Source organism: Theropithecus gelada, chromosome 11, assembly GCF_003255815.1.
Source record: "Theropithecus gelada isolate Dixy chromosome 11, Tgel_1.0, whole genome shotgun sequence".
In the NCBI taxonomy this organism is placed as follows: Eukaryota; Metazoa; Chordata; class Mammalia; order Primates; family Cercopithecidae; genus Theropithecus; species Theropithecus gelada.
This window is the reverse complement of record NC_037679.1, coordinates 13333918-13361467: the sequence shown is the minus strand read 5'-3', so window position 1 is coordinate 13361467 and position 27550 is coordinate 13333918. Positions and strand designations below refer to the sequence as shown.

Sequence of the window (27550 nt, the reverse complement as noted above, 5' to 3'; positions counted from 1 at the left end):
ATGAAGGATATTCACCTCCTTCCCTAGAATCTAGGTGTCTGGAGACGGGGGCTCTTGTAAATGATAGTGAAAGCTGCTGTGATTACTACCGTGGTCAACCTTTGTAGAGTAGTCATTGCCATGCATCAGATCATTTAATTACTTAATCCCGCATCAATCTTTCAAGGGAGGCACTCTGGCTATTCTCATTGTATCCATGAGGAAATTGAGGCACAGAAAGGTCGAGGACCTTGCCCAAGACTGCACAGCCAGCAGGCAACCAGGCTGTCCCAACCCAGCGACAAGTACTAAGCAGGATGGATCCCATGTGATGGTGCTAGCCATACCCCCAGTAACCACCTCTGGCTGCTTGTAGAATGCTCAGCATGTGCCCAGCACTTCTCATTTGATCTTGACTGCTCACAATAACCCTGTGGCATATGTTTTATCTTCACTTTGCAGACAAATGAACAGAAGCTCAGCTAGTAAGCAGAAGGGCCAGGTCTCTATCAGAGCTCTGGGGGGCTCTATGGTAAACCCATGCACTTAATCATCCACTGGTCTGGTGCTCTCAAACTTTACATCACCTTAGGACTTGTCAAAATGCAGACTCTAACTCAGTAGGTCTGGGGGCAGGGCCTGAGATGCTGCATTTTCTTCTTCCTTTCCTTTTTTTTTTTGAGACGGAGTCTTGCTCTGTCTCTCGGGCTGGAGTGCAGTGGTGTGATCTCGGCTCATTGCAACCTCCGCCTCCTGGGTTCACGCCATTCTCCTGCCTCAGCCTCCCGAGTAGCTGGGACTACAGGCGCCTGCCACCATGCCCAGCTAATTTTTTGTATTTTTAGTTGAGATGGGGTTTTACCGTGTTAGCCAGGATGGTCTCGATCTCCTGACCTCGTGATCCGCCCGCCTCGGTCTCCCAAAGTGCTGGGATTACAAGCTTGAGCCACCGTGCCCGGCCTCCTTTTTTTTTTTTTTTTTTTTTGGAGATGGAATCTCGCTCTTGTCACTGAGGCTGGAGTGCAGTGGCGTGATCTCAGCTCACTGCATCCTCCGCCTCCCGGGTTCAAGTGATTCTCCTGCCTCAGCTTCCCGAGTAGCTGGGATTACAAGGGTGCGCCACCACGCCCAGCTAATTTTTGTATTTTCAGTAGAGATGAGGTCTCACCATCTTGGCCAGGCTGGTCTCGAACTCCTGACCTCATGATCCGCCCTCCTCGGCCTCTCAAAGTGCTGGAATTACAGGCGTGAGCCACGGGAGACGCTGCATTTCTGTAAGCTCCTCCAAGAGGTGTGGATGCTGCTGGTGCACGGATGGTGCTTTGAGCACTAAGGGTCTATAGCTTCTTCTAGTCCTCATACAATGGGCTTTCTCTGGACTTCAGTGTCCCCATCTGCAAAACAAGAGGATCCTAGGAGCTCAGATTCTCGGTTTAGCCTTGTTCCATCCCCTCTGTTCCCTCCCTCACAACCTTAGACCATCTCTAAGCACTTGGCATTATGTTCTCTTAGAGGGCAGCGGGCGGACATGACTTTAAAGGCTTTGAAGTGTGCTCCCAATTTCTAACAGAAGGAAAACACAAGGCCCTGGTGGGAGTGGGTCCTTTTTCAAAGTCACAAAGCTCATTAGTAGGTACAGAACTGAAACCCAGATTGCTGACTCCCAGTCAAGCTCTGCACTCCTCCTGAAAGGGCCTTGGGTGCTCCAGGTATCCACAGGGAGGTCCGGATGCTGGCAAGTGGGAGGCCTAAGGGCTCCCATGAGAGGCTGGATGACAAACCATTGTTATGGGCAATAGCTTCAAAGGGGAAATTGAGGCACCTGCGAGAAGGCTGCCCTCCTTTTGTTGGCCCCATCCTGTTTGTCTGGGGTTCTCCCTCCTTCTTCCCCACCTCCTCTGCTTCTTGCTGTCTCTACTCTCCCAGCCCTGGCATTTCATCTCATCTCTGTTCTCTGGTTGACTCTGTTCCCAGCCCTCCAGGACTCAGAGTCACGGGTGTGATTTTGAATAGTCATTGACCAGCTTGCGTGGCCAGCTCCACTCTCCCTTTCTCCAGCTCCGTCCGACCTTCCCATGACCTCTGCCTGGCTTTCTTCAGCAGACCTTTAGGGGAGACAACACCCAGAGGCTGACAGAGGGGACTTCCCTGTCTGAGAGGTCCTAGAGCAGGAAAGTGGGTCTCATCCAGGCTGTGGGGATGGACCTTCTGCAGGAGCCAGACTGGATGGGGGCCTCTAGAACCTCATCCCTGCATTCAGCGGCAGCATTCAGATTAGCCTCTCTCCTGGCTTTCGGCTGGGAGTGCCGTGGAGGGTTCACAACCCTTGGTCTTTTCACGCCAATGACACCGTCTGTCCTTCTGGGAGGTCTGCTGGCCTCACATTTACCTGGAGAATGAGCTGCTCCTCAATTCGCTCACCAGGGCAACCACACCACAGAGCAGGCATGCAAAGCCGGGTCCTGCGGCTCTCCTGGCCCCGGGTGGGGCTCAGCTGGCTGAGGAAGAACTGGGAATGAAGATATCCCAGCTCTCAGCTGGGACTCAGACTGGAGAAAATACGAGCAAGCAGCTCTCTTCCTGGCCTTTTCCTGGGTACTCTAGGAAAGTTCCTGCTCCCCCCCCCGCCCCAGGTGGAGGCCCGATAATTGTTCATACCACAAATGCCTACTGAGCCCTGCCCGTGTGTGAGGTGCTCTGATGGCCATCAGAGCTTGAGCCCACCTCAGGTCTTGGTGACTGAAAGAGGAGGGCTCTGTCCATGGGCCAGAGAATGGGAAGGAGGTCTCAGCAGTACCAGACACAGAGGAAAGGCCAGACAGACCGTTTTCTGGAGTCAGGAGCTGAGGAGACATGGAGGCGGAGTGAGATGCCTCCCTGCCCTCTCTAACTAACCCCCTCCCGCACATGGGGGGTCCGGTCTGTAGATGGTGAGCTGGGCAGGTTGCTCTCTCTGCCTCTCCTGGCCTCATTTCTCTTCTTTGAAATATGACAGCGTGAGGCTAAGCCAGGAGTTCTCAGGAGACGACTTAGAAGCACCTGGGAACATTACAATTCTGATTCCTCAGCCCCTCTGATCTAAGTGCTCTGAGGTCCTGGGGTCAGTACCTAGCATTTGTTCCTCTAAGCCCTGCCTGATTCTAATGGGCAGCCAGGTGATGGGTAGTGGAGGTGGAAGGCTGGAGGACCTCCTACAACCCCTCCTGAAGGCTAAGGGGGCACCCAGGGTCCTTCCTGCTCTGCCAGACTGCAGTCTGGGGGAAGCCGCTGTGCTTGAGTTTTTATAGTGCTAGGCACTGAGCAGCGTTCACTTAGACTCCAGACAGGCACTTATTATCCCCATTGTGGGAAGGAAACTGAAGCCCAGAAAGGTAAGTGGAACAACCCTGAGCTTTTTATTTATTTATTTTTAATTTTCATTTATTTATTTATTTTTATTTTTTGAGCTGGAGTTTTGCGCTTGTCACCTAACCTGGAGTACAATGGCGCGATCTCAGCTCACTGCAACTTCTGCCTCCTGGATTCAAGCAATTCCTCTGCCTCAGCCTCCTGAGTCACGGGGATTAGAGGTGCCTGCCACCATGCCCAGCTAATTTTTGTATTTTCAGTAGAGATGGGGAGTCCTTATGTTGACCAGGCTGGTCTCAAACTTCTGACCTCAGGTGATCCGCCTGCCTCGGCCTCCCAAAGTGCTGGGATTACAGGCGTGAGCCACCGCGCCCGGCCAATCCTAAGCTTTTAAAATATTAGGTCCCCACCACTGCAGGTCTGTAGCTTTTTTCTCCACTTTCTCTGTGTTGGTTTCTCTTCTCTTGACGGACAAGACACTTTGTTTTTCCATCTCCTGCCCTCTTACCTACCTCTTCCTCTCTTCTCTCTCCCTCTAATCTCCAGAGAAGGTGCTTATCAACTCTTTTCTGAGAAGTCCTCCCTGTCGTCTGTCCCAAGTTTCTTCTCCAAGGAGAGTCCATATTCCCAGGTCTCCCCTTGTCGGTGGGGAGGAGAGAGCGCCGCGGATATTGCCTCTGACTCACTGCTGTTCCTGGCTCCCCTGGCCTCCTGCTCCCTTCTTCTCATCTATCACTAGTTCTTACCCTTCCTTCCTCTTCAGAATTCTTTGGTTTCTAACAGAGGCAAAAATCCAGAGTAATGAATTCCCAGAGAGAAATTCTCTCCAATTCCAGCAGGAAGGATTGAGTCTAGATGCCTGGAAAAACTTTCTAATAGCCAAAGTGAGTAGTTCTGAATAAGGGTGTGGATCCAAGGGGAAAGACTGGTCTCTCTCCAGGTTTATAATCCTCTTGTTCTTCCTGGTCCCCCCTTTTCACATGCCCACAGCCCCCTGCTAGGGTGACTTTGTGCCCATCCCCTGACCTCTTCGTGAGTGCTGCCAGGGGGTCAGAGGTCATGGGCTCCTCAGGGCCACACTGATGCTGAAGGATGGGCTGGGGCACCCAACCACCCTGGCCTTGCCCATTGTCCCTGCTCTGGGCCCTGTGGCCTCACCATCCACTCCAACCATCCCTCATCTTCTCAGGATGGGACTCATGGCGGGTCTGTGTGGGAGATCTGAGGGTGTGCCGGGTGTATCTGTGGAGCCAGCCGTGTGTGTGGCTGTGCATGGAGTGAAGGCATGCCTGGGGGTCTTGGTGTGCCTTTGCCTCAGCCCTTGCCCCAGAGCTCCAGAAGGCCCCTCTGGCCTCCATCCTGCCTCTGGCCCTGGGGTCAGCTGGCAGGTGTGATGAGTTGGTGAGTGCACAAACTTGGGAGAGCCACTGACACTATGAGGTGGGCACACTGACACCTGAGGCTTTCCTGATGTTGCACTGAATGCCCTCAGGTCCCAGGCCAGCTCTGCTGCCCACTATCTGGCTAAATGGTCCCTTACCAACCAGGCCCACCCTTCTGAAAGTAGGAACTGGTGGAGGATTGAAGGGCTGTGTTGGGGACCTTTTGGCTCTTCCTTCTAAGGGCTCCTAGTGTGCCTCCCTCCAGGAGCTCTGGAGTGGTGGGTTTTGAGATGGGCAGAACCCATCAGTCCCAACTGCACCCTCCACTGCAGGTCCAGAATTATTCTGTAGTGGGTCAGTTCCTGACCCCTCTCTCCACATCTTTGTTTTGTTTTTTTTTGAGATGGAGTCTTGCTCTGTCGCCCAGGCTGGAGTGCAGTGGCACGGTCTCAGCTCACACTGCAAGCTCTGCCTCTCAGGTTCACGCCATTCTCCTGCCTCAGCCTCTTGAGTAGCTAGGACTACAGGCGCCCGCCACCATGCCCGGCTAATTTTTTGTATTTTTAGTAGAGACGGGGTTTCACCGTGTTAGCCAGGATGGTCTCGATTTCCTGACCTCATGATCTGCCTGCCTCGGCCTCCCAAAGTGCTGGAATTACAGGCGTGAGCCACTGAGCCCGGCCCACACCTTTGTTTTTATTTTAATTATTTTTTTTTGAGACAGGTTTTGCTCTGTCAATCAGACTGGAGTGTAGTGGCTTGATTAAGACTCACTGCAGCCTCAACCTCCCAGACTCAAGTGATCCTTCTGCCTTGACCTCCCATGTAGCTAGGATCACAGGTGCACCCACCATGCCTAGTTTTTTTGTTTTTTGTTTTTTGTTTTTTGTTTTTTTGTAGAGATGAGGTCTCACGTTGTTGCCCAAGCTGGTCTTGAACTCTTGGGCTCAAGCAATCCTCCCACCCTGGCCACTCAAAGTGTTGGGATTACAGGAGTTAGCCACTGTGCCTAGCCTTTATTGAACTCCTGGCCTCAAGTGATCTTCCAGCTTCAGTCTCCCAAAATGCTGAGATTATAGGTGTGAGCCACTGTGCCCAACTCTTCCCATATATTTGAAGAAGGGTTTTTTGCTTTTTTTTTTTTTTTGAGACGGAGTCTCGCTCTATTGCCCAGGCTGGAGTGTAGTGGCGTGGTCTTGGCTCACTGCAACCTCTTCCTCCTGGGTTCAGTCAATTCTCCTGCCTCAACCTCCCAAGTAGCTGGGATTACAGGTGTGCACCAGTATGCATGGCTAATTTTTGTATTTTTAGTAGAGATGAGGTTTCACCATGTTGGCCAGGCTGGTCTCAAACTCCTGACTTCAAGTGATCTGCCCGTCTTGGCCTTCTAAAGTGCTGGGATTACAGGTGTGAGCCGTGGCGCCTGGCCTGAAGAGGAGTTTTAAAAACGATTCAAGTTCACGTACAGAACATTATCATTACATTTGGTTATTTCCACACTTCTTTAAGGTAAAATGGTGGGCCAGGGGGAGTTTTACTTCCTTTTTTTGAGACGGAGTCTCTCTCTGTTTCCCAGGCTGGAGTGCGGTGGCACGATCTCAGCTCACTGCAACCTCTGCCTCCCTGGTTCAAGCAATTCTCCTGCCTCAGCTTCTGAGTAGCTGGGACAGGCACGTGCCACCACGCCCAGCTAATTTTTGTATTTTTAGTAGAGACGGGGTTTCACTGTGTTAGCCAGGATGGTCTCGATCTCCTGACCTCGTGATCCTCCCGCCTCGGCCTCCCAAAGTGCTGAGATTACAGGTGTGAGCTACCGAGCCGGCCTTTTCTTCCTTTTAATGAATGAGGTCACTGAGGCTCTGCGGGGAGGTGTGCCCAGGGTCACTAGCTGGAGAGCGGCAGATTAGGAACTGAATGGGGTTAGCCTGTCTCCTCTTCCAGGGCTCCTTCTGGGCCCTGCTCCTTCCTGACCAGGTGCCCTCAGGGCTGGGGCTGCCGATTTGGCCTCTCACAGAAGGTGGGGCCCTGGTTTCCCTGTCCTCTGCATCAGCAACCCTGGGCCCCAGCTCTAACCACGGGTGTGGTGGTGGGAGGCGGAACTGCCTGTCCTGCCTCTGCGTGGCCACAAGGGGGCTCCAGGACCAGGATTTTACTTTTGCGGGAGCTGCAAGGGGTCCCAGCAATCCCGGCACCCTGAGCTTTTCTGGAAGTGCAGGTTATCCTTCTGAAGCTACCACTGAAGGGTCTCTGCCAGGCTGGGAGGCCACCAGAAAGAGCGCAGCCTTTGCGCTTTATAATTCTATTCCAGAAGTACCTCCCTTCTCTCGGCTAGGAAGTCCTTCCAGTTGTCTACCCTCCATTTCTACTGCTACAGGCAGGGAGAAATAAGGCTGAGTGAGCCACTCTTCTTTCTTTGCATTACTACTTCCCTACCCAAGGCTTGAAGGGAAGTACTTGTTTTCGTCCCCATTCCCTGACCTTTAGAGCTCAGACTGGTCTCCTGTCACTGCTAAGGGCTGGATAGACAGCAGCAGGAAAGATGTAAGTTAGACATCAGGAAGGACTTCCTGACAGAGAAGGCCATGGGCTGCTGGGTTTGGGTATCTGAGGGAGGCTGAACAAAGGGAAGTTGGCTGTTCATCTGGGGTGAGGCTCTGGGAAAAGTCCTCTGCGCTCCACACCCCACAGCTATACATCCCTGGAGGTGGGTAGTGGGGCCTGGGTACAGTCATTTGCTACTGTGTCTCTCTGAACCTCAGGGAACCACAGATATTGCTGACTCCTTGGGCTTCTGGGATGGGGAGAAGATCTGCATGGGGGCTTTCAAAGGAAAACACCTGAGCCACTCCCTCCCTTGGCTGATGACCCAAGGCAGAGGAAAGGATGACATGATGGAAGAGTTTTCCGCATCTACTTCAATGGGCTTTCAGAGTCCCTGTGAGGTCTTCAGATTCTTAGGTTATCATCAACCTACGGGGCAAAGACTGAGTCATGCGCGTGGGGTGATTCTTGCGGCAGGAGATGACGCTGCGCAGGATGTGAAGGAGTCTGGTCCCCTCCATTTTCTACACCTTGACTTTCCAAGTGGGACATGAAATGTCATCTGCCTCTTTTTCCTGTCTGTCTTCAATGCTAAGGGGACCCTGGGGTCGAGGGAAGAGCAGGCCTTTGGAGTCAGACCCTACCTGATGGAGCCGCATGGCGGACCACTCTGTCTCAGTCCCTGCATCAGAAGGGGAGGGTGGAATAAGAACTCCTACTTCCCAGGGCTGTGGAGAGCTTCGGGAGACCACGGCTGTGAAAGGGCCTAGTGCAGGGGCGGGGGGGCGCAGCACAGCACAGCAGGTGCTCCCTGCCCAGACTCCTGTGCTCCTGGAGAAGGGGAGATGTGTCCATTTCCCGGATCGGAACATGGTGGTGGGAATGATACTAAGCCGCAAGGCCAGGATCTCTGCTGGACATGCTCCAGAGTCAAAAGTTTGGCCTCCTCCTCCCCTGGCCTCCTCCTGTTTCCTCCCCTCCCTCTTCCCACAAGACCTTTCTCTGGCTCTTCTTTCTACCCTGCATCCACCTCTTTTCTTCCTTTTTTATGATTCTCCCTTCCTTCTTTTTTCCCCTTTCCCCTTCAGTTCTATTTCCTATTTCCTCTGTTTCTTTACTTCCTTCCTTCCTTCCTTCCTTCCTTCCTTCCTTCCTTCCCTCCCTCCCTCCCTCCTTCCTTTACTAAGCATTAAGTTAGGTGAAAGAGATGATCAAGAGTACTAAGTAATGCACGTGCTGTATCCCCGATCATCACCTCAGGCATTTTCTTCTCAGTCTTTCTTTCTCACCTCCCCACTAGGCTGATGCTTCTGTTCTGTGGGCCTGGGATGGGAAGGGAGGTGGTAATAAAATCTGGTTCAATTAAATGTGTGCCTGTATTTGTGTGTATCCTGGGGAGAGAGCTGCACAGCACATGGTGGTCCCTGCCCTTGAAGGTCTTGTGGCTAGAGAGGGAGGCTGGGCTACCAGGAGCAGTGTGACAAGTGCTGCCTCAGATGTTTGAATACATTGCTGGGATCTGAAGAAGAACATCAGAAAAGATTTCACAGAGGAAGTAATAGTTGAGATGGGTTTTGAGGGATGAGCTGGAGTTTGCCAGGTTCAGGAGTTCATAGAGATAAAGGCAGTCCTGTCAGAGGGATCACCACAGGCAAAGACATGTTGCTAAGAAAGGGCAAGGAGAATTTAGGGAACTGGCAGTGGTTCTGTATGGCTGAAGCCTAGGGAGCTCATGGGAGACTGAAATCCCAATCCAGAAGGGGAGCAACGATGCCCAATGGTCAGCTCACTAGCCATGCGAGAGTGGTCCAGAACAGGGCATTGCTCCCTGCTACATGAATGGCAAAGGGCGGTGGGAGCTGGGGGTGTTGAGGGGTGTGCCCTGGGCTCTCATGTCCTCCCTACTTGCTGGCTATTCTGCTCTGGGAAACCTACATTAACTGATCCTGGGCCTTGGTTGTCTCATCTATAAAATGAGGATGGTGAAGCCTTATCTCCTGAAGATGGGTAAGACAGACCTGGTTTCTTCGGGTGCCTTTCAGCATTGAGAGCTGTAGGATTATGATTACTTGGAGTTTGTTTACCAGGGAAAGCTTCATGGAAGTGGAGGACTTGGTATCCGGCTTTAAAAGATGGCTAGGCTGGGCGCGGTGGCTCACGCCTGTAATCCCAGCACTTTGGGAGGCCGAGGCAAGTGGATCACGATGTCAGGAGTTCAAGACTAGCCTGGCCAAGATGGTGAAACCCTGTTTCTACTAAAAATACAAAAAAAATTAGCGGGGCGTGGTAGTGGGTGCCTGTAATCCCAGCTATTCGGGAGGCTGAGACAGATAATTGCTTGAAACTGGGAGGTGGAGGTTGTAGTGAGCCAAGATCGCACCATGCACTCCAGCTTGGGTGACAAGAGTGGAACTTCGTCTCAAAAAAAAAAAAAAAAAAAAAAAAAAGGCTAATAATGAGCGAAATCGAGAGGAGTGGGGAAGACTGGGGGGACCATGACAAAGGTTGGAGACAAGACAGTACAGGCCATGTCTGGAGGACGGTGTGTCCAGCTGGCTTTTGGGGTTGAGGCTGGCTCTAAGGTAGGAGACGACAGGAACACGCCTTGGGCTGTCAGGAGGTATGTAAGAGTCAAGGCTCTGGTGCACAATCCCCTCCCCACCCCCAGGCCTCTTGGAACCAGACTGAACTGGGAGCCAGAAACATGCAAATGAGATGCAAACAGCAGGTGACTCACATCCCTGCACCCACTGCCTGAGGCCTGTTTTGTGTGGGTTTGAGCCACAGGACAGAGGGTCCTGTACTCTTTACCTTCCCTGCCAGAGGCTCCTCTTGCCTTACTGGCTAAGCCTGCTAGATTTTGGGGACCCAGGCATATCAGCTGTTTCCCTTCCCCAGGCCCAAGAGCTATTCCTTTCCCACCCCTCCCCGATAGAGCCCTTGCCCCTCCCGTTCATCCCTGGTGGACTGGCTCAGTTCCTGTGGAAGCTTCCCAAAGCCCGCAGGAAGTGTCTGCATTTCTCTGACAAGGAGAGTGAAGAGCAGGCCAGAAAAATGACCTGAGACAGAGGGAGTGACTGGGATGGGGTCTCAGACAGGGGAGACCAGAAGGTAAGGGACGGTGTGTTGAGAGGCCCGAGAAAAACAGAGATTTCCAGGGAAGTGGATAGATGCAAACTCAGTGAGCAAAAAGCGCCCCAGAGACCCTGAGAGACACATTCCAGCAGAGACCCTGAGTGACAGAGACAGACGGAGAGAGCCCTTCTCATGTGTCCAGCCTGGGACATGCTGTACCAGCGCCTCTGTCGGCTTTCTCTCGCCTGTCTGCCTGTCCCTGGCTGACGGTCCCTTTGTCTGTCTAGCTCTTTGTTTGTTTGTCTCTTTGTTTGCCTGTCTCCCTCCTGGTTCCCCCTTTCTTCCCCTCTGCTGTCTATCTGGCGGCCCAGACTTCTCCGTCTGTCATTGCCCTCTGCCTGTCCATTCTCTATGGAGAGCACACTGTCACTGGGGTCGCAGGGCCTGTGTCCTCGCCTCCTGATCTTGGACAGGTTCCTGCTTTTCCTTCTCCTGATTTTGGGTCTCAATTTCCTCCTCTCTAAGGTGGCCCTACTTTCTGCCTCCTGTCACGTTTATGAGCCTCAGGAGTGTGGAAGAGTGACTGTGTTTATGGTTGCTCAGGCATCCTAACAAAGGGTTTAATGCCTTTGAGGAACAATACTGCTCTTTAACCTTCTAAGGACAAAGCAAGAAGACAATAATGGCTGCAGCATGGAGCACAGTGGTTAGACATTCAGAGGGACTTACTAAAAGGGCAGTGTGGAAGACACTAGAGTAGGCCTGCTAAGAGGTTAAACAACCCCTTTCATAATCTCCTGAGGAGGAGTCCCATGGCAGGAAGATATGCAACAAGCCCTTGCTTAGTCTGTGTGGTCTGAGAAAAAGGCTTTTGATGTTATGAGGCAGCAGAGACTTGCAGGAGGAGGCTAGGGTACAACCCTTGCCATCAGTTCTCCTAGGCTTCCACCTGCACTGCCTCTCAGGTGGCTGGGGATTGGGCCCTGAGAGAAAAAGGGTGTGGAGGAAGTGCTATCTATCTCTGCACCTCCACCCTGTTTCCCTGTCACCTTCCCAAGCTGAGGACCACCCCGCCCTCGCCCCCCAACAATCCATGAGAGATGGCTGCTGGGGACGGAGTGATGTATGTAATGCAGATAAAATGTCAGCAATTCTAAATGGGTCCGGAGATGCAGCCGTGGGTGCGGGGGGAGGGAGAGAGGGCGGAGCAGGGGGAGAGAGGAAGGGAAAATGAGATGTGGTCCTTACCAGGGATGGCAGCAGGGACAGACACCCTCCTCCCCCCAGCAAAGGCTAGAGGAGGGGTGGGCCCAGGAGGCAGGAGCCCAAATGAGATTTTGAAGAGGGAGCTGGAGGGTGGGGGGTAGAGGGGAGGAGGAGGAGGGCGGGGGCAGTGGGGCCGGAGCTGCTGATGTATAGCGGTTTCATAACTTCCTCAGTATTAAAGGCAGGTTCATGGGGAGGGCAGCGCCATTAATCACTAGGCTGAATGGGGCTGGGATTTGCTGAGAGGCGCGCTTGCTGTCTGCTGCGCCTGCTCGGCTCAGGGTGGGAGGGGGCAGGCAGGGATATCCCTCCTGAACTAAGGGGTGAGACCCCAGGATGCTATTCTGGGTGTTGAGCAAGTGGGTCCTTGCCTGAAGAGGCGGGGAGCCAGGAGCTGGGGACCCTGGCAGGAAGAAAGAGAAGGATGAGGAGGGTTGTGGCAGGGGCTAGGAGAGGAGGGTCAGGGGCTGTGGGGAATGATGGGGGCAGAGGCTAAGAGTACTCTAGGGGAGGAAAACTGGGGAGGGAGGATTGTGCATTTGAACATGAAATGGATCACATGTAAATATAATGCAAATGCATGCAAATGAGCACAGGATTTCTCTGGGTCCACAGCTCAAGCATTCTCTTTCTTGGATTGAGCATTGGGGCCAATTTGCATTCAGTTCTGGGCCCAGTGCCTTGTTTCTTTATTATTCATATTTTCAGAGGGAGAACTCCAATCTCACTTGTTAAGGGAGTGGTGGGGCCAACGTGGGCTGGTCCTCTGGACTTCTTGGAAAAGGGTAAAACATCAGGAAAATCAACATGCTTGAGTGACAGTGAGTGACAGTGAGGGAGCTGAGTGGTAGGACTCCTGGGCTACATGCCTGAATTAATGGGGGTCAAAGAGGCAGAGACTCAACAGTAAGGTAGAGAAAACAGACATATCCCCATAGCTTATCTGATAGACTCAGAGCAGATAAGACAAGAATGCATCATGTGTCTTGTGAAGTAGGCATTGTCATCCTCTCTTCCAGGTGAAGAACAAAATGATTAGCCCAAGGTTCACAGAGGTCATGAGCTTCCTAAGGTCACATTGCTGGCAAGTGGCAGACTCCCAGCTCCAAATTTCCTCGAAAGTTCAGTGCTCTTTTCAACCTACCATAAGAGCATCCTTGAGCTGTGCACCGTGGCTCATGCCTGTAACTTCAGCACTTTGGGAAGCTGAGGTGGGAGGATCACTTGAGCTCAGGAGTTCGAGACCAGCCTGGGCAATATAGTGAGACCCCCGTCTCTACAGAAAAATTTAAAAATTAGCAGGGTGTGGTGGTGCACATCTGTAGTCCCAGCTACTTGGGAGGTTGAGGTGGGAGGATTGCTTGAGTCTGGGAGGTGAAGGTTGCAGTGAGCTAAGATTGTGCCACTGCCCTCCAGCCTGGGCAACACAGTGAGATCTTGTCTCAAAAAAAAAAAAAAAAAAAAAAAAAGGCTAGGCACGGTGGCTTACGCCTATAATCCCAGCACTTTGGGAGGCCAAAGCAAGTGGATCACCTGAGGTCAGGAGTTCAAGACCAGCCGGGCCAACATAGTGAAACCCTGTCTCTTCTAAAAATACAAAAATTAGCTGGGCACGGTGGCAGGTGCCTGTAATCCCAGCTACTCAGGAGGCTGAGGCAGGAGAATCCCTTGAACCCGGGAAGCGGAGGTTGCAGTGAGCTGACATTGCGCCACTGCACTCCAGCCTGGGCAACAGAGCAAAACTCCGTCTCAAAAAAAAAAAAAAAAAAAAAAAAAAAAAAGAGTATGTCCCTCAAAGTGTTGCTGTGAGGATTAAAGGAAACGATCCACATAAAGCACTCAGGGTGGTGTCTGGTGTGGACAAAGCACTCAGTAACGGTTAGTTATTGTTGTTATCACCCTTATCACTATTCTGAAAGATGTGGAATGGAGGACAGAGACAGGGAGAGGGGTCACCAAAGAGATGAGAGGGGCAGTATGGGTGGGAAGGAAAGGACAGGTTCAAGAGGGCTGCAGGAGCAAGAGAAGGCAAATGACAGAGCCAGGGCCAGAGGCAAGAAAAGTGTCTTTTGGGAACATTGCAGGGGAAGGAGCAGGGCTCAGAAGAATCACCCTAGGTTCAAGTTCCTGCTCTGTGACTGGTTCCCTGGGAGTGCAGGGCAAGGCAGGGCTGGGCCTCGGTGTTGAGTAGGCTGGAAGCTAGGATTCTTGGGTCATCCTCCCACTTAGTCCCATAGCCACTCTCTCAGACTCATCTTGACTCCTCTTCCTTGTTGCTTAATTTGGCTCAACCTGTGGGAAATGCTCCTCCCATTCTCCAAGTCTCACTTCCATCCTTCCTGCTAAAGGACTTGGGGATAAGTCCCGTTCCCTTGGCTGTCTGTCTGTCTGATGTCTGTGTGGTCCCTCAGGATAACTGCTCTGGACAACTCTAACACCACTCAGATAGATTGTCCAGCCTCCTGGCCCCGACATCTCCCACCACTGCATCAAGCCAAATTACTCAGCCCCCCCAAGCCTCGGGCTCTGGTGAAATCCGATTAGCGAGGAGAGAGCTGCACTGAGCTGACAGCTCCTCCAATAATTGCTTCCCAAGTAAGTGATGCAAATCAGCCCATCCAGCCTATTCCTGCTCCTCCTTTGGGGACCCAGGAGTCCAGGCCCCAGGAGATGGGGGACACCAGAGTTGAGGAGACCTAGACGCTGTCATCTGCCTCCAGTTAAGTGGGCATAATCCATAAAGCTAGGTTGCGGTGCCTTGGGGCTGAGGTGTGGGTATCAGCGTGGCGAGGCTAAGCCAGGGACCCCACTGTCTCTGCATTTCTGTCTTAACTGAGAGGGCGTCACATTGTCACCTTATTCTCACCCCTTGGAGAATAATCCCATTTCCTTGTAAGGTAGATGAAGGCGGAGATATAGAAGATACAGAGACAGCGAGGTGGCTGAACCTGTCGAGAAACAAATCAGGCAGGTGCGGTGGCTTGCACCTGTAATCCCAACATTTTGGGAGGCTGAGGTGGGAGGATCACTTGAGCCCAGCAGTTCAAGACCAGCCTGAGCAACATAGCAAGATCCTGTCTCTACAAAAAAAAAAAAAAAAAAAAATTAAAAATTAGCTGGGTATGGTGGTACGCACTTGTAGTCCCGGCTACTGGAGAGGCTGAGGCGGGAAGATTGCTTGAGCCGGGGAGGTCGAGAGTGCAGTGAGCCATGATCATGCCACTGCACTCCAGAGTGAAACCCTGTCTAAAAAAAAAAAAAAAAAAAAAAGACACAAATGGATAAACTCACAGCCTAGCTCCTCTGGCTGTGGGCCCTGCAGATAGTTTTCTCCCCTTGTGAGTCCCCCTCCTCACTAGGCTGAGGAAAAGACATGGAGTGTTAAGTCCCCACAGAGGGAATGGGGACATTTAGGGAATCTGATCAAGCCTGGAGACTTTCGTGCGTGTGCCAAGGACATGTCCTTGGGATGCAGTGGCCCTTGCTTAACTAACACATCAAGGAGCCCTTTTCCCTTCCCCAAATCAGGGCACTTCAAAGGGCCTGTTAATGCTTCTTCCATAATGCATTTCCTTCCCACATCTTTATTTCAGGCTCTTTCTTGCTGTGACCTCCTTATCCCAACTCCTGCTGACCTTGGAGACCTGAAGAGTTACTTTCCTTACAATCCTGAACTTACAACTCCAAACCTAACCCTGCATGCAGGTCACTGTCTTCGTGGAAACCTACAGGGTAAGCTCCCCAGTCTTGTCCACCATGCTTGTGTGTCTGATAGGGCTTCATGGCCTGGATCTTGGCTACTCAGACTAGCATCTGCCTGAGACCCTGGCAGTGCAACAGCAATAACTACCCTTTGTGGAGCCCAAATTCCATATTAAGCACTTAATGTAATTAAGTCATTTAATCATCACAAAAGAAGATAGAGATTACAATGATTATCCCATTTTACAACTGAGATAACTGAGGCACAGAGAAATTAAGTAACATGCCCAAGGTCACCATGAGTAAGTGGCACAGCTTGGATTCAAATCCAGCAGTCTGATTCCAGAGCCCACAGTCCTGAGGCCTCTGCTATGCTGCCTTCACTCTCCCATGCTCTTGTGATGTTTGTTGGGCTAATCGAGACAGGGCCCAGTGTAGTGGAAGTGGGGAAGGTGGCTACACTGAAAGTTAAACACCAGATCCCCCTTTGGGGCTCCCCAGGTCAGAGACAGTGAGTGAGAGTTGAGCAGGGTGACACTCCGTATCTAGGAAGGGGGAAACATGGCCTTCACCTTCTCCAATTCCGGACCTTTGTTTTCTGCAGTGGGAGGCCCTGCAGCTAGACAGCCCTTCCCCGTTGAGAAGAGGGGAGGCAAGGGAAAGGCTGAAAGATCCGCCTAGAAGCCCAAGTGAGCAGAGTCGGAGCTAGGACCCGAAGAGGCCGATAGATGGCGCTCATGGCCCAACACAGCTCCAGCAGCCCAAGGAAATCTAAGGAAAACAAGTGAGCAGGTTAACCCCTTCCCTCCTGGGCTCAGGACAGAGTTGCTGGCTGGTGGGTATGCAGGGAGCACTGCCCCAGGCCCGGTGCCTCAACTCTCTAGGCTCTTACCCAGGCGATAATCTGGGTCATCTTCTGTTCCTGCCCAACAAGGCTTTACCCATAAATCATGGTCAGCAGCCTCCTGAAGACTTCCCAGAAGACATGAAGACTAATAAACGGAAGACACTGGTTGGGAGAGCTGCACCCAAGCCCATGTTTCATCTCTTGGGCTCTATCTCTTGAAAGCCTCAGGGTCTCTGTTTCTAAGCACCCCTACTTCAGGAGAGCGCCTCACCTCCATCTTTCCTGGGAGTGACTCACTGGGTGGGGAGGAATAGCATGCATGGACTACAGACAGAGAAGGCCCCAGGCCCCTCTGGCATTAGCTATAGGGACTCACTGTGGGCTGCCTAAGCCTCAGTTTCTCCTTATATCTGGACTTCCTATCTCTGGGTTCCCTGGGGTGGATGGGCTTATAGGGAAAGAAACAGTTATTCAAGTCTTCTAGGAAGTTGAAATCGGGTGGAGGTCCTGGGGGATTTCTGCTTGCCTGTTACTCATTTCACTCCTTACTGTTCTGCCAGAAGCTGACTTTGAATGTGGAGGGGTTGCCAAGATGACAAACTAGAACAGAAGTGCTGGGCAAGCAAATGACAGAGGGGTCAGGGGTGGGCAGGAGGGTTGTCCAAGGGATGGTGGAGATCCTGGAATTTTTAAGCAACGGGATGACACCACAATGAGGTCCCCCCACCTTATTTTTGGTCAGAAACACAGAAATACATAGATACACAGAGATGGGGGAACTTTTTCTAGAAGCTCAGATCCTCTTATTCCAGTCATTCTAGAGTAAGAAGCAGAAACAGGGAGATGTTCACAGAGGGAGAGAGAGACACACAGATACAGAGAGAAAGCTACACAAGAGACTAGAAATAGAGACAAATTTACATAAGTAGAGAGGGGCAAATAACATAGGCAGAGAGAAACATAGACAGGGAGAGGATCTGGTAAAAATTAAAGCTCAGAAAATTATGGGCTTCATGAGGTGCATGATTAATTCCATTTCCAAAGTCTTGCAAGGGTCAGGGTAGTTTCTCACCCTTGATGTCAGAAGGTCACTGCTCACAGCTCCCTGAAGCTCCTACGGCACCCATTAAGTTTTTGTTGATAGGAGATCAGACAAGTCCTGGGAAGGGGGTAGCATCCTTTTTCTCTCACTTCTTCCTGTTCTGGGGTTTATAGTTCTCCTTCTCTACCACTCACAGGGAGACCTTGCTTCTGTGATTAGAGCCTTGGCTGTGCTAAGGTGTGTGGAGAGTGTGGGGTGGAAGGAATATAGAAGATAACTAACCTTAGGAGGTTCCCAGTCTAATGAAAGTTTTAGAGTCAGGACACAGAACCAGACCCAGACAGAGCATAAGAACAAAACTAGGAATAGGACAGATTTGGATATAGATATTGGGATGGGGGAATGGGGGGGAATGGGAGGGGAATGGGGGGGAATGGGGGGGAATGGACTGTTAGGTGCAGCCATGGGATTAGGATTGATCACTCTTCCTAGAAAGTCCAAATACTTTGGACAAAGTATTTGAGGGAGAAGATTTGGAAGGAAGAATGGTAGCTAACTTTATGTGTCTACTTGAGTGGGCTAAGGGACACCCAGATAGCCAGAAAACATTATTTCTGGATATGTCTGTGGAGTGTTTCTGGAAGAGATTCGCATTTGAATTGGTAGACTGAGTTAAGAAGATCACCCTCATTGATGTGGGTGGGAACCATTCAATCCCTTGGGGACCCAGTAGAACAAAAGGGTGGAGGAAGGCAAATTCTCTTTCTTGGTGAGCTGGGACATCTATTTTACCTGCCTTTGGACATCATTGGAGTTCCTGGTTCTTCGTCCTTCAGGCTCTGGGACTTAGCAGTGAGCCCCCTCCCCTGCTTTGGACTTTCCTGAATTATACCACCTGTTTTTCTGGTTCTTCAGTTTATAGACAGCAGAGCAGGAGACTATGGGACTTCTTGGCTTCCACAATCCTGTGAGCCAATTCTTGGAGTAAATCTCCTCATATAGATAGATATCCTGTTAGTTCTGTTTCTCTGGAAAACTCTTGACTAATACTGAGGTTATAGGGTTGGGCAGATAGCAAGGCAGAGAAAGAAGTCAAAATGGTGACACTCTGGAGATGGGCTTGAGAGTAATGGGGGATGCTCCTTGCTAAAGAGTTGTTAGTAGCTACCAGAAATGTCTTCGTGGATGTTCTATATACAGTAATGGCAGGCTGCAGAGGAGAGGTCTCTTATACCCAGGATGGCAGGGGGCCTAGAAATGGTCTCTAGGTATTGTTAATACCTCAAGTGGATGAGGGATTGGGGATAGTTGAAGCTTCCTGATTTGTAATCCCTTTGGGAAAAATGTGAATGAACTTTTGGAAGGGCGATGCCCTTTAGGGATAGAACTCAGGATTTCCTAGGTACTTACAGGCTCTGGCCTTTCGCTTCTCAAGACTTCCTGATTTAACTCTGATGGAAAGATTAAACTACAATTCCCAGCGATGTTTAGAGCTAATTTAGCGCGCCTTCCGGGATTGAGCATTTCCGGCGGAAGTGGCCGCAGGCACGCCAATCGCCTTCCCTAAACAATGTAGACTACGACTCCCACTGTCCTTAGCGCCGGGGGTTGGGTTTGCGGGGGAAAGGAACCGGAAGCGGGATGGGGAGCTGGACCAGGTGAGGAAGTAGGAGGCTGGGAACCTCGGACTGTGGGGGAAAGTTGAGGGCTCCCAGGGTCGTCGGGGCTGAGCCGAGAGGGTAGTCAGGATTTCTATGTTTTGGGGTCCGTCTCTCCGTATGGGGTTAGACTCAGTGCAGGGAGAGCCCAGCCTATGAAACCGCCTGGGAGGTCTGCAGGATCAAGGCTTTCCTGTCGTCCAGAGCCGGCGGGCGCCCCCGGAGGTTTTGTATGGTGCCTTAGTAGTCGGCCCCTTCGGAACCAGATGAAATGGTCTTTTTGAATTTATGCTTTATTATTATTTATTTATTTTTCCGAGACGGAGTCTTGCTCTGTCTTCCAGGCTGGAGTGCAATGGCGCGATCTCGGCTCACACTGCAACCTCCGGCTCCCGGGTTCAAGCGATTCTCCTGCCTCAGCCTCCTGAGTAGCTGGAATTACAGGCGCGCGCCACCATGCCCGGCTAATTTTTGTGTTTTTAGCAGAGACGGGGTTTCACCATGTTGGTTAGGCTGGTCTCGAACTCTTGACCTCGTGATCCGCTCGCCTGGGCCTCCCAAAGTGCTGGGATTACAGGCGTGAGCCACCGCGCCCAGCCTATGCTTTATTATTATTATTTAGTTTAAGGGTATTTCTTATTGTCCCTTGGACTCCGCTCCAAGGGACAGGGGAGTGCATATGTGTCTTCGATTCCTTCCTCACTTCCTGGATTTGATGTCAGAGAAGTCTGACATCAGTCTGAAGTCTGGCCTTGGTGGTCAGCCTTATCGCTGGGTCTAACTCCACTGCCTTTGTGCTTAATGTAATATGACACTGTATTTTATAAAATGTCTACATTTCTTAAGCCTCTGGCTCTTGGGGTGACTTTGGGTAGAACTTACAAGTTCTTTCTTTGAATTCTTCTAGTGTTTTGTTCCGGGTTTTAAAGCTCACATCACACTGTATTACAGTTAGTTGTTTATCTGCCCTCACAGCAGTTTATGAGCTTACGGAAAGCCTGGCTACATTTTACTTATTTTGGATTTCTTCCTCACCAAGAGACTGCTGTAGTGCCTGTCATGTAAGAGACTCATAAGTATTGAAAAAAAATAAATGAGTTAACAGGTGGTAGGCTGGATGGAATATGTGATTTTCATAGAGAAGAGAGTTAAATGAGTTGCTCAAGAGAACCTTCTTAGAGATGAAACAGGAGTAGAATTCAAATCAATTGCCTTCCAGCCTGTGGTTCTTGCTATGAGATCAGGCTTTGAAGTTATGGAACAATGAAAGTAGTGTCTTGTCACTCTTTTCCCCGGCCTTGCTGTTTCCAACACAGGTGTCTAAATGTCAAAGGTAGGCTCAAGACTTCTCTTGAGATTCTAGAGCTAGAGCAGCTAATCTGCTAATGTTGGTATTGCATGGGGAGATGCAAAGCAAGGTCCTCTGAAACACTGGCGTTCTCCACAGCACCCTTCTCAGCTTTTGTATGAGCCCAGTTTGTCCTGGGTAGCCACCTGGACAACCGATCAGTTAAAAACTACTGAGATCAGTCAGGGAAGGACTTCTTAAGTTGGGCCTCTGATTTTTTTTTTCTTTCCCACTTCCTCTAGGCTAGGGTGAGAAAAGAGGTTTATCAAGCTGTTGTGTCAACCTTGAGTTCTCATCTTGGAGAAAAGGTCACAGATGACCCAGGCAGAAAGTTGAGAAGAAGGAATGACAATGGTTCTTGTCGCATGGGAGACGCAGATATGATGGCCACAGACCCAGGGCCTGGAAAACAAGCAGAGTGCAGAGTGGGCAGCTGAGACTTGAGTGAACTCAGGATATAGAAGTGGAGAGGGATCCATCAGGAGTGCCTCCTTGGTAAAAGGTGTTTATTTTTATTTTTTAGAGATGGGGTCTCACTATGTCAGCCAGGCTGGTCTTGAACTCCTGGCCTCAAGCAGTTCTTCTGCCTTGGCCTCCCAAAGTGCTGGGATTACAGGCATGAGCCACTGTGCCCGGCATAGAAGGTAGTTTTAAACAAAAGTGAAAAAGAAGATGGACATTGCTGAGCAGGTGTTTGTTGAGTGCCTAATGAGGGCCAGGACCTTGGGCTTATGGAGGGAGATTGAACAGGGCCTGGCTCTTGATCTGCCCAAGTTTAGCTGGGGAGGCAAAAGGAATTCATTAAGACGATGGTAACCATGGTGCTACACAGTGGTTCTCAGCCTTCACCAACCATCAGAATCACCCTGGGAAGCTTGTCTAAAATACAGATTCCCAGGCTGGGCACGGTAACTCACGTTTGTAATCCCAGCACTTTGGGAGGCTGAGGTGGGCAGATCACGAGGTCAGGAGTTCGAGACCAACCTGACCAACATGGTGAAACCCAGTCTCTACTTAAAATATGAAAATTAGCTGGGCGTGGTGGCACGCGCCTGTAATCCCAGTACCTAGGAGGCTGAGGTGGGAGAATCACTTGAACCTGGGAGGCAGAGGCTGCAGTGAGCTGAGGTCACGCCACTGCACTCCAGCCTGGGTGACAGAGTGAGACTGTCTCAAAACAAAACACAGATTCCCAGGCCTCACACGGGACCTGCTTGTGTTGGGGGTGGGGTGGGACACTATGGCAAATACTGCACTGTTCTGAGAAGGGAAGACTTTATCAAAGGGATGGTTTGAGCTGCATTTTGAAGGATGGGAGTGATTTGGATATGTGGGCAGGTTGGGGAATCACAGTCCTAGTTGACTGGATGACTGTTGGATGATGTCCTGGTTGACTTCAGGAGTGTATTTGGTTGGATTGTAGAAATGGTATATGCAAAGTTTTGGGAGCTGAGGGAGGAAAGGCATTTTGAAAATGTAAGTAGAATGGTCAGGTTGGAACACTGGGTTTGAATGGGAGTGGAGCGAAGGAATGGCCTTTGCAGTTTACGAAGCTTGCTGTCTCCTCTCCTTCCACCCCTGCCCCTCCCTTCTCCTTCCTCCCACCTCCTTTCTCTCTTCCCTTTCTTCTTCCTCTCCCATTTCTTCCTTTTCTCCCTTCACCTAAACATAACATCTCATTCCATCCTTATGTCTGTTTGTTTGTTTTGAGACAGAGTCTCCCTCTGTAGCCCAGGCTGGAGTGCAGTGTCATGATCTCGACTCACTGCAACCTCCGCCTCCCAGGTTTTGGTTCAAGCAATTCTCCTGCCTCAGCCTCCCGAGTAGCTGGAATTACAGGCATGTGCCACCATGCCCAGCTAATTTTTGCATTTTTAGTAGAGACGGGGTTTCACCATATTGGCCAGGTTGATCTTGAACTCCTGACCTCGTGATTCACCTGCCTCAGCCTCCCAAAGTGCTGGGATTAGGCATGAGCTGCTGCACCTGGCAAATTTTTTTTTTTTTTTTGAGACAGAGTCTTGCTCTTTTGCCCAGGCTTGAGTGCAGTGGCGCGATCTCGGCTCACTGCAACCTCCACCTCCCGGGTTCAAGCAATTCTCCGTGCCTCAGCTTCCTGAGTAGCTGGGATAACAGGCGCCCACCACAATGCCCAGCTATTTTATTTTTTTGAGACAGAGTTTCGCTCTTGTTGCCCAGGCTGGAGTGCAATGGCGCGATCTCGGCTCACTGCAACCTCCACCTTTCGCGTTCAAATGATTCTGCCTCAGCCTCCCGAGCAGCTGGGATTACAAGCGTGCATGACCAAGCCCGACTAATTTGTATTTTTAGTAGAGGTGGGGTTTCTCCATTTTGGTCAGGCTGGTCTCCAACTCCCAACCTCAGATGATCCACCCACCTCGGCCTCTCAAAGTGCTGGAATTACAGGCATGAGCCACCTTGCCCGGCACGCCCAGCTAATTTTTGTATTTTTTAGTAGAGATGGGGTTTCTCCATGTTGGACAGGCCAGTTTTGAACTCCTGACCTAAGGTGATCCACCCGCCTTGGCCTCCCAAAGTGCTAGGATTACAGGCATGAGCCACTGTGCCTGGCCTTCCTTATGTCAACATTATTAAGTGGATATTATTATTCTTTGTATTTGAAGGCAGAAACCTGAGCTCTGGCCATGGTTGCGTAGCTTGTAAGATTCTATGAGGAGTCTGTAATCATCCTACTAGGTATTCCTGAATGTGGGAAAGAAGCCAGGTTGGGGTTAGGGGGTTGTAGAATTGGCAGGGTGGCTGATCAAACCATCTAAGGCAAGATGGTGTGGGTGGTTAAAGCATAGCCTTGAGCCAGAGAGATTGGGCTCAATCAAATCCCAGCTTTATTTCTTACTAACTGCAAGACCTTGGGCAAGTTGCTTAATCTTGCTAAGCCTCAGTGTCCTCACTTATAACAGGGGAGCAGTAATACCCACCTCATGGGATTGTTGTGAGGATCAATGAGGTGTACCTGGCGCAGAGTAATCGCTCACCACCTGGAAGCTATTGTAATTAGCCTTCCCAGGTCTCTGGGCTATGGCTGTGCACTTGCATTTCATTCTTCAGCACCGTGCTTTCCAGAACACAGTTCATTCTGGCTGGGCTTTTCTTTTTTAGGATGACATTAAAGGTGCTGAAAGGATGCCACCAGTAAATGTTTATTGAAAACCTACTATGTGCTCGGCATAGCCCAGGAACTAGTGACTCAGACCTATGCCTGATGGAAAGGAGATTTAGAGTGGGAGATGTTTGGTGGCTGTGGCTTATCCTCACCAGGTGCCATGTGAAGAGGACAGATACTGGAAGTGGGGAGGGAATGGGCCCTTCATTACCGTGAATTGAGATGAGTTCAGTCCTACTTGGTGGTTGGTAGATGACTGACATGGTCTCTTAGGGTCCCTTCTGAGCCCAGGAAATGGTAGTGGGGGCCCTGGCAACCATGGATCCGTCCTACTTTGTGGCTGAGGGATGATGGGGCCTCTGTCCATCTCTTTTCCCAGGTGACAGCGGCATGGCCATATGCCCCAGGCTTTCCTGCTGGGGTCCATCCATGAGCCTGCAGGTGCCCTGATGGAGCCCCAGCCCTGCCCTGGAAGCTTGGCTGAGAGCTTCCTGGAGGAGGAGCTTCGGCTCAGTGCTGAGCTGAGCCAGCTGCAGTTTTCGGAGTCTGTGGGCGTCATCTACAATCCCTTGGAGTATGCATGGGAGCCACATCGCAACTACGTGACTCGCTACTGCCAGGGCCCCAAGGAAGTGCTCTTCCTGGGCATGAACCCTGGACCTTTTGGCATGGCCCAGACTGGGGTAAAGGGTTTGGCTTCCTCAGTGGGTGGAGTGGGGGGCTCTAGGTGGATGCTTGGCTGGGTGTGCTGCGAAGAAAAGGAGCATGTGCATGGCTGTAGATGTGTGTAGGTCCCCTCGCCCCATTCTCTCTCATCACACATACTGGCTCCTGTGGTCTGAGGCCCTCTCCCAGCGTCTCTGCCCGTAATTAACCAAGCACATTAATGGTAGTTTCGTTTTCCCTGTGAGCTGGCCACTAATTGTCTCTGAGAGCCCTTCCTTCCACCAGCCCCATCCTTCCTTTACTGGATCTCCCCTGTCCCTGGAGTGTGGTTGGGGTCAGAAGAGGGACTAGGACTGCTGGGTCCTCAGAAGAGACTGGTTGACAGGGGTGGGTATGTAAGAGATGCAGGGCGTTCTGGGAACCTGGGTTCTGTTTCCTAGCTAAGGCGAGGTTCAAAACAGAGCCTGGCTCCAGTGCCTGCCCGCTTTTCTTTCAGAGCTCAGGATGAGTGACTGCCCCTCAGTGGGGGTGCTTGGCAGTTGGGGGAGGGCAAGAGGCTTCAGGGCAGAAGGCTCAATCGCTTTTATTGACCCCAACTGGGTGATGAAAGGTGATCAATGATGATTGATGGAAATGACAGCCTGAGGCTTGGGGCTGGGAGGGCACCCAGAGAGCAGTGGTCAGCCTGTCCTTGTGCCTCCTTTAACCCTGGCTGCCTTTCTGTCTCAGGCCATCTGTCTGTCCCCAGTACTAACCATCAAACCCTGTGTAGGGCTAGATATCTCCGTGTAGTCCCTGTACTTGGTCCCAAAGACTACTTGGGCTAGAGGCAAACAGATTCTTCTGGGCCACAGTTCACAATGAAGAAATGGAAAAAGATGGACAGGTTCAAACCACAGGGCCAAGAATCTTGTCTCAGGCCTTTGGGTGAAGGTGGGGTGGGGGGTGCAGGCTGGATTCTCATGGAAGGTATAAAGAAGTCAGTCGGTCCAGAGCCCGGGCCTCAGGTCTCCAGTTTGAAGCCTTTCATGTCTCTCTCCTTCCTCGCAGGTGCCCTTTGGGGAAGTAAGCATGGTCCGGGACTGGTTGGGCATTGGGGGGCCTGTGCTGACCCCTCCCCAAGAGCATCCTAAACGACCAGTGCTGGGACTGGAGTGTCCACAGTCAGAAGTGAGTGGTGCCCGATTCTGGGGCTTTTTCCGGAACCTCTGTGGACAGCCTGAGGTCTTCTTCCATCACTGTTTTGTCCACAATCTATGCCCTCTGCTTTTCCTGGCTCCCAGCGGGCGCAACCTCACCCCTGCTGAGCTGCCTGCCAAGCAGCGAGAACAGCTTCTTCGGATCTGTGATGCAGCCCTCTGCCGGCAGGTGCAGCTGCTGGGGGTGCGGCTGGTGGTGGGAGTTGGGCGACTGGCAGAGCAGCGGGCACGACGGGCTCTGGCAGGCCTGATGCCAGAGGTCCAGGTGGAAGGGCTCCTGCATCCCTCTCCCCGTAACCCACAGGCCAACAAGGGCTGGGAGGCAGTGGCCAAGGAAAGATTGAATGAGCTGGGGCTGCTGCCACTGCTGTTGAATTGAGTGCCCCTGGGGCCTTGTATGGGACACGTTCAAGACCTCGAAGTCATTCTTGGCCAAACAGGTGACAACACATCTCCTGGACTGGAGCAAAAGGTCCTTCTGTGCTCCCTGGTCGCTGGGAAATGTATTCTGTGATCTGTTGAACTGTCTTCCAACCTGCCGTGGCAGTTTTGACACTACTTCTGTTTGCCCTCCTGATTCCTGCTTTCTTTACCTTTGAACATTGCCCCTTTCAGGGGACCCCACTTTGTAGGGAATCCGCAGAAGGTGTGCTTTTGCACTTGCAGACTGCTCTACCTCAGTGTTTCCTTGGGAGACTATTCAGCTGAGAGTGCCCTAGACAGTAACTTCCAAGGTCACATTTACTATTTCCATGGAAGTACCTTGCCAGGACACCTACCCATCCTTATAGAACAGCTACCTTCAGCTTACCCCTTTCCTCACAGGGACCAAGACAAAGCATGGGACATGAAATTAAGAGTGAACTTCTTGTGGGAGGCTGCAGCTGGATCAGAGGAAAAATCCAGTGTGGCAGAGTGAAAGTCAGAAGACCTGGCTTTTCATCCCAGCTTTGAGACTTGGAACTTTTTGATGGACAAATTGATAAACCACTTTAAGCCTCAGGGTCCTCATCTGTAAAATGGGGATGCCTACCTTAAGGGGTTGGTATGAGGATTAACTGAGATAACACTTGAAAGTGCCTTGCATGGGCCTGGCATGTGGGTGGCTCATTACATAGTCTTCTTGCTTTCTTGCCTCTGGGTTGGGGATTCACAGCACTGCACTACAAGGGTAGCCCCTCTCCATTCTGGATACCTTGCTAGGGGAGAGTCTGGGCTTCTACCTGTGGCCAGGGTGAGGGGAGAATTCTTGCCTTGTCAGAGATGGATCAATGACTATGAGAAACCTAGCCTGTGATTTTTTTTTCACTCTAAGCATTAAAAGCTCCTAAAGCCTTTTGTCTTGTTACTTTCTTCCCCCTCTTGCATGCTAGAGGGGGAAGATAGTCATTTAGATTTCCCCCCTCTTACCTCTTCATTGTTGGCAAGGGGTTCTCTTGGGTAGCTGGGAGAAGGTTGTAGTAGATCTCTCTCTTTTTTTTTTTTTTTTGAGATGGAATCTCATTCTATTGTCCAGGCTGGAGTGCAGTGGTGTGATCTCAGCTCACTGCAACATCTGCCTTCCGAGTTCAAGTGATTCTCTTGCCTCAGCCTCCTGAGTAGCTGGAATTACAGGCATGCGCCACCATGCCTGGCTAATTTTTGTATTTTTAGTAAAGACAGGGTTTCACCATGCTGGCTAGGCTGGTCTCAAACTCCTGACTTCAAGTGATCCACCTGCCTTGGCCTCCCAAAGGGCTGGTGCCTGACTGGATTTGGTAGATCTCTAATTGCCTTACCAAACCTGCAGGGTCTCTGTTAAGTGTCTGTTGGGATCTTATGTGATACCGTGGACACTGCGAGAAACAGATGATGGGGCAGATGGGCACCTGGGATCCAGCTCATTTTTTATGTCTGCTGAATGGTTGATTGGGTGCCCCTTTGTTTGGTAAGGGCTGGGAAAGTGAACCAAGTTGGAAGCAGAGCAGGTCTTGAGACCACCTTAATGAGGAACACATGGTCTACTTCCCATCTCCTGGGACACAGGTAATTTCCAGCTTCCAAAATTAATACGATTTTTCATATAAATCCTCCCCTACTTCATTGTATAATAAATAATTTGGCCTTTGTCTTCAGTTCCTGAGAAGAAGACTCTAAATTCTTAGAATTTCCCAAGTGATAGGAGTATCTTTGTTTTTCGTGGCGGGTCCCTGAAACTACACCTGAATTTATGTTGAGATTTGACCTTAGGCCACACCTAATTTTATATTGAAATTTGATCTCAGACCACACCTGAGTTGATGGTAAGATCTGACTGAGGATAGAGGCTGACATGCCAGAATGACCAACCATACAGTTATAGGGCTGGGACTT

General features: G+C 51.0%; 1 protein-coding gene across 28 annotated transcripts; it reads left to right on the top strand.

Moving 5' to 3' along the window:
- The first annotated feature begins 991 nt into the window (after positions 1-991).
- On the top strand, positions 992-27320 carry SMUG1 (single-strand-selective monofunctional uracil-DNA glycosylase 1). 28 transcript variants are annotated; one of them, XM_025403236.1, is made up of 6 exons: positions 18793-18840; positions 19819-19901; positions 20431-20683; positions 23713-24016; positions 25050-25169; positions 26024-26218. In XM_025403236.1, exons 4-6 carry the CDS (start codon positions 23732-23734, stop codon positions 26150-26152), a joined length of 534 nt encoding a protein of 177 aa, XP_025259021.1. In that variant the 5' UTR covers positions 18793-18840; positions 19819-19901; positions 20431-20683; positions 23713-23731; the 3' UTR covers positions 26153-26218. The 28 variants fall into 28 exon arrangements, with proteins under 28 accessions (XP_025259006.1, XP_025259021.1, XP_025259010.1 ...); XM_025403225.1 differs by adding an exon at positions 19185-19268 and having other exon boundaries at positions 19816-19901; positions 25050-26218; XM_025403228.1 differs by lacking the exon at positions 20431-20683 and having other exon boundaries at positions 19816-19901; positions 25050-25367; positions 26024-27320.
- The last annotated feature ends 230 nt before the right edge of the window (positions 27321-27550 follow it).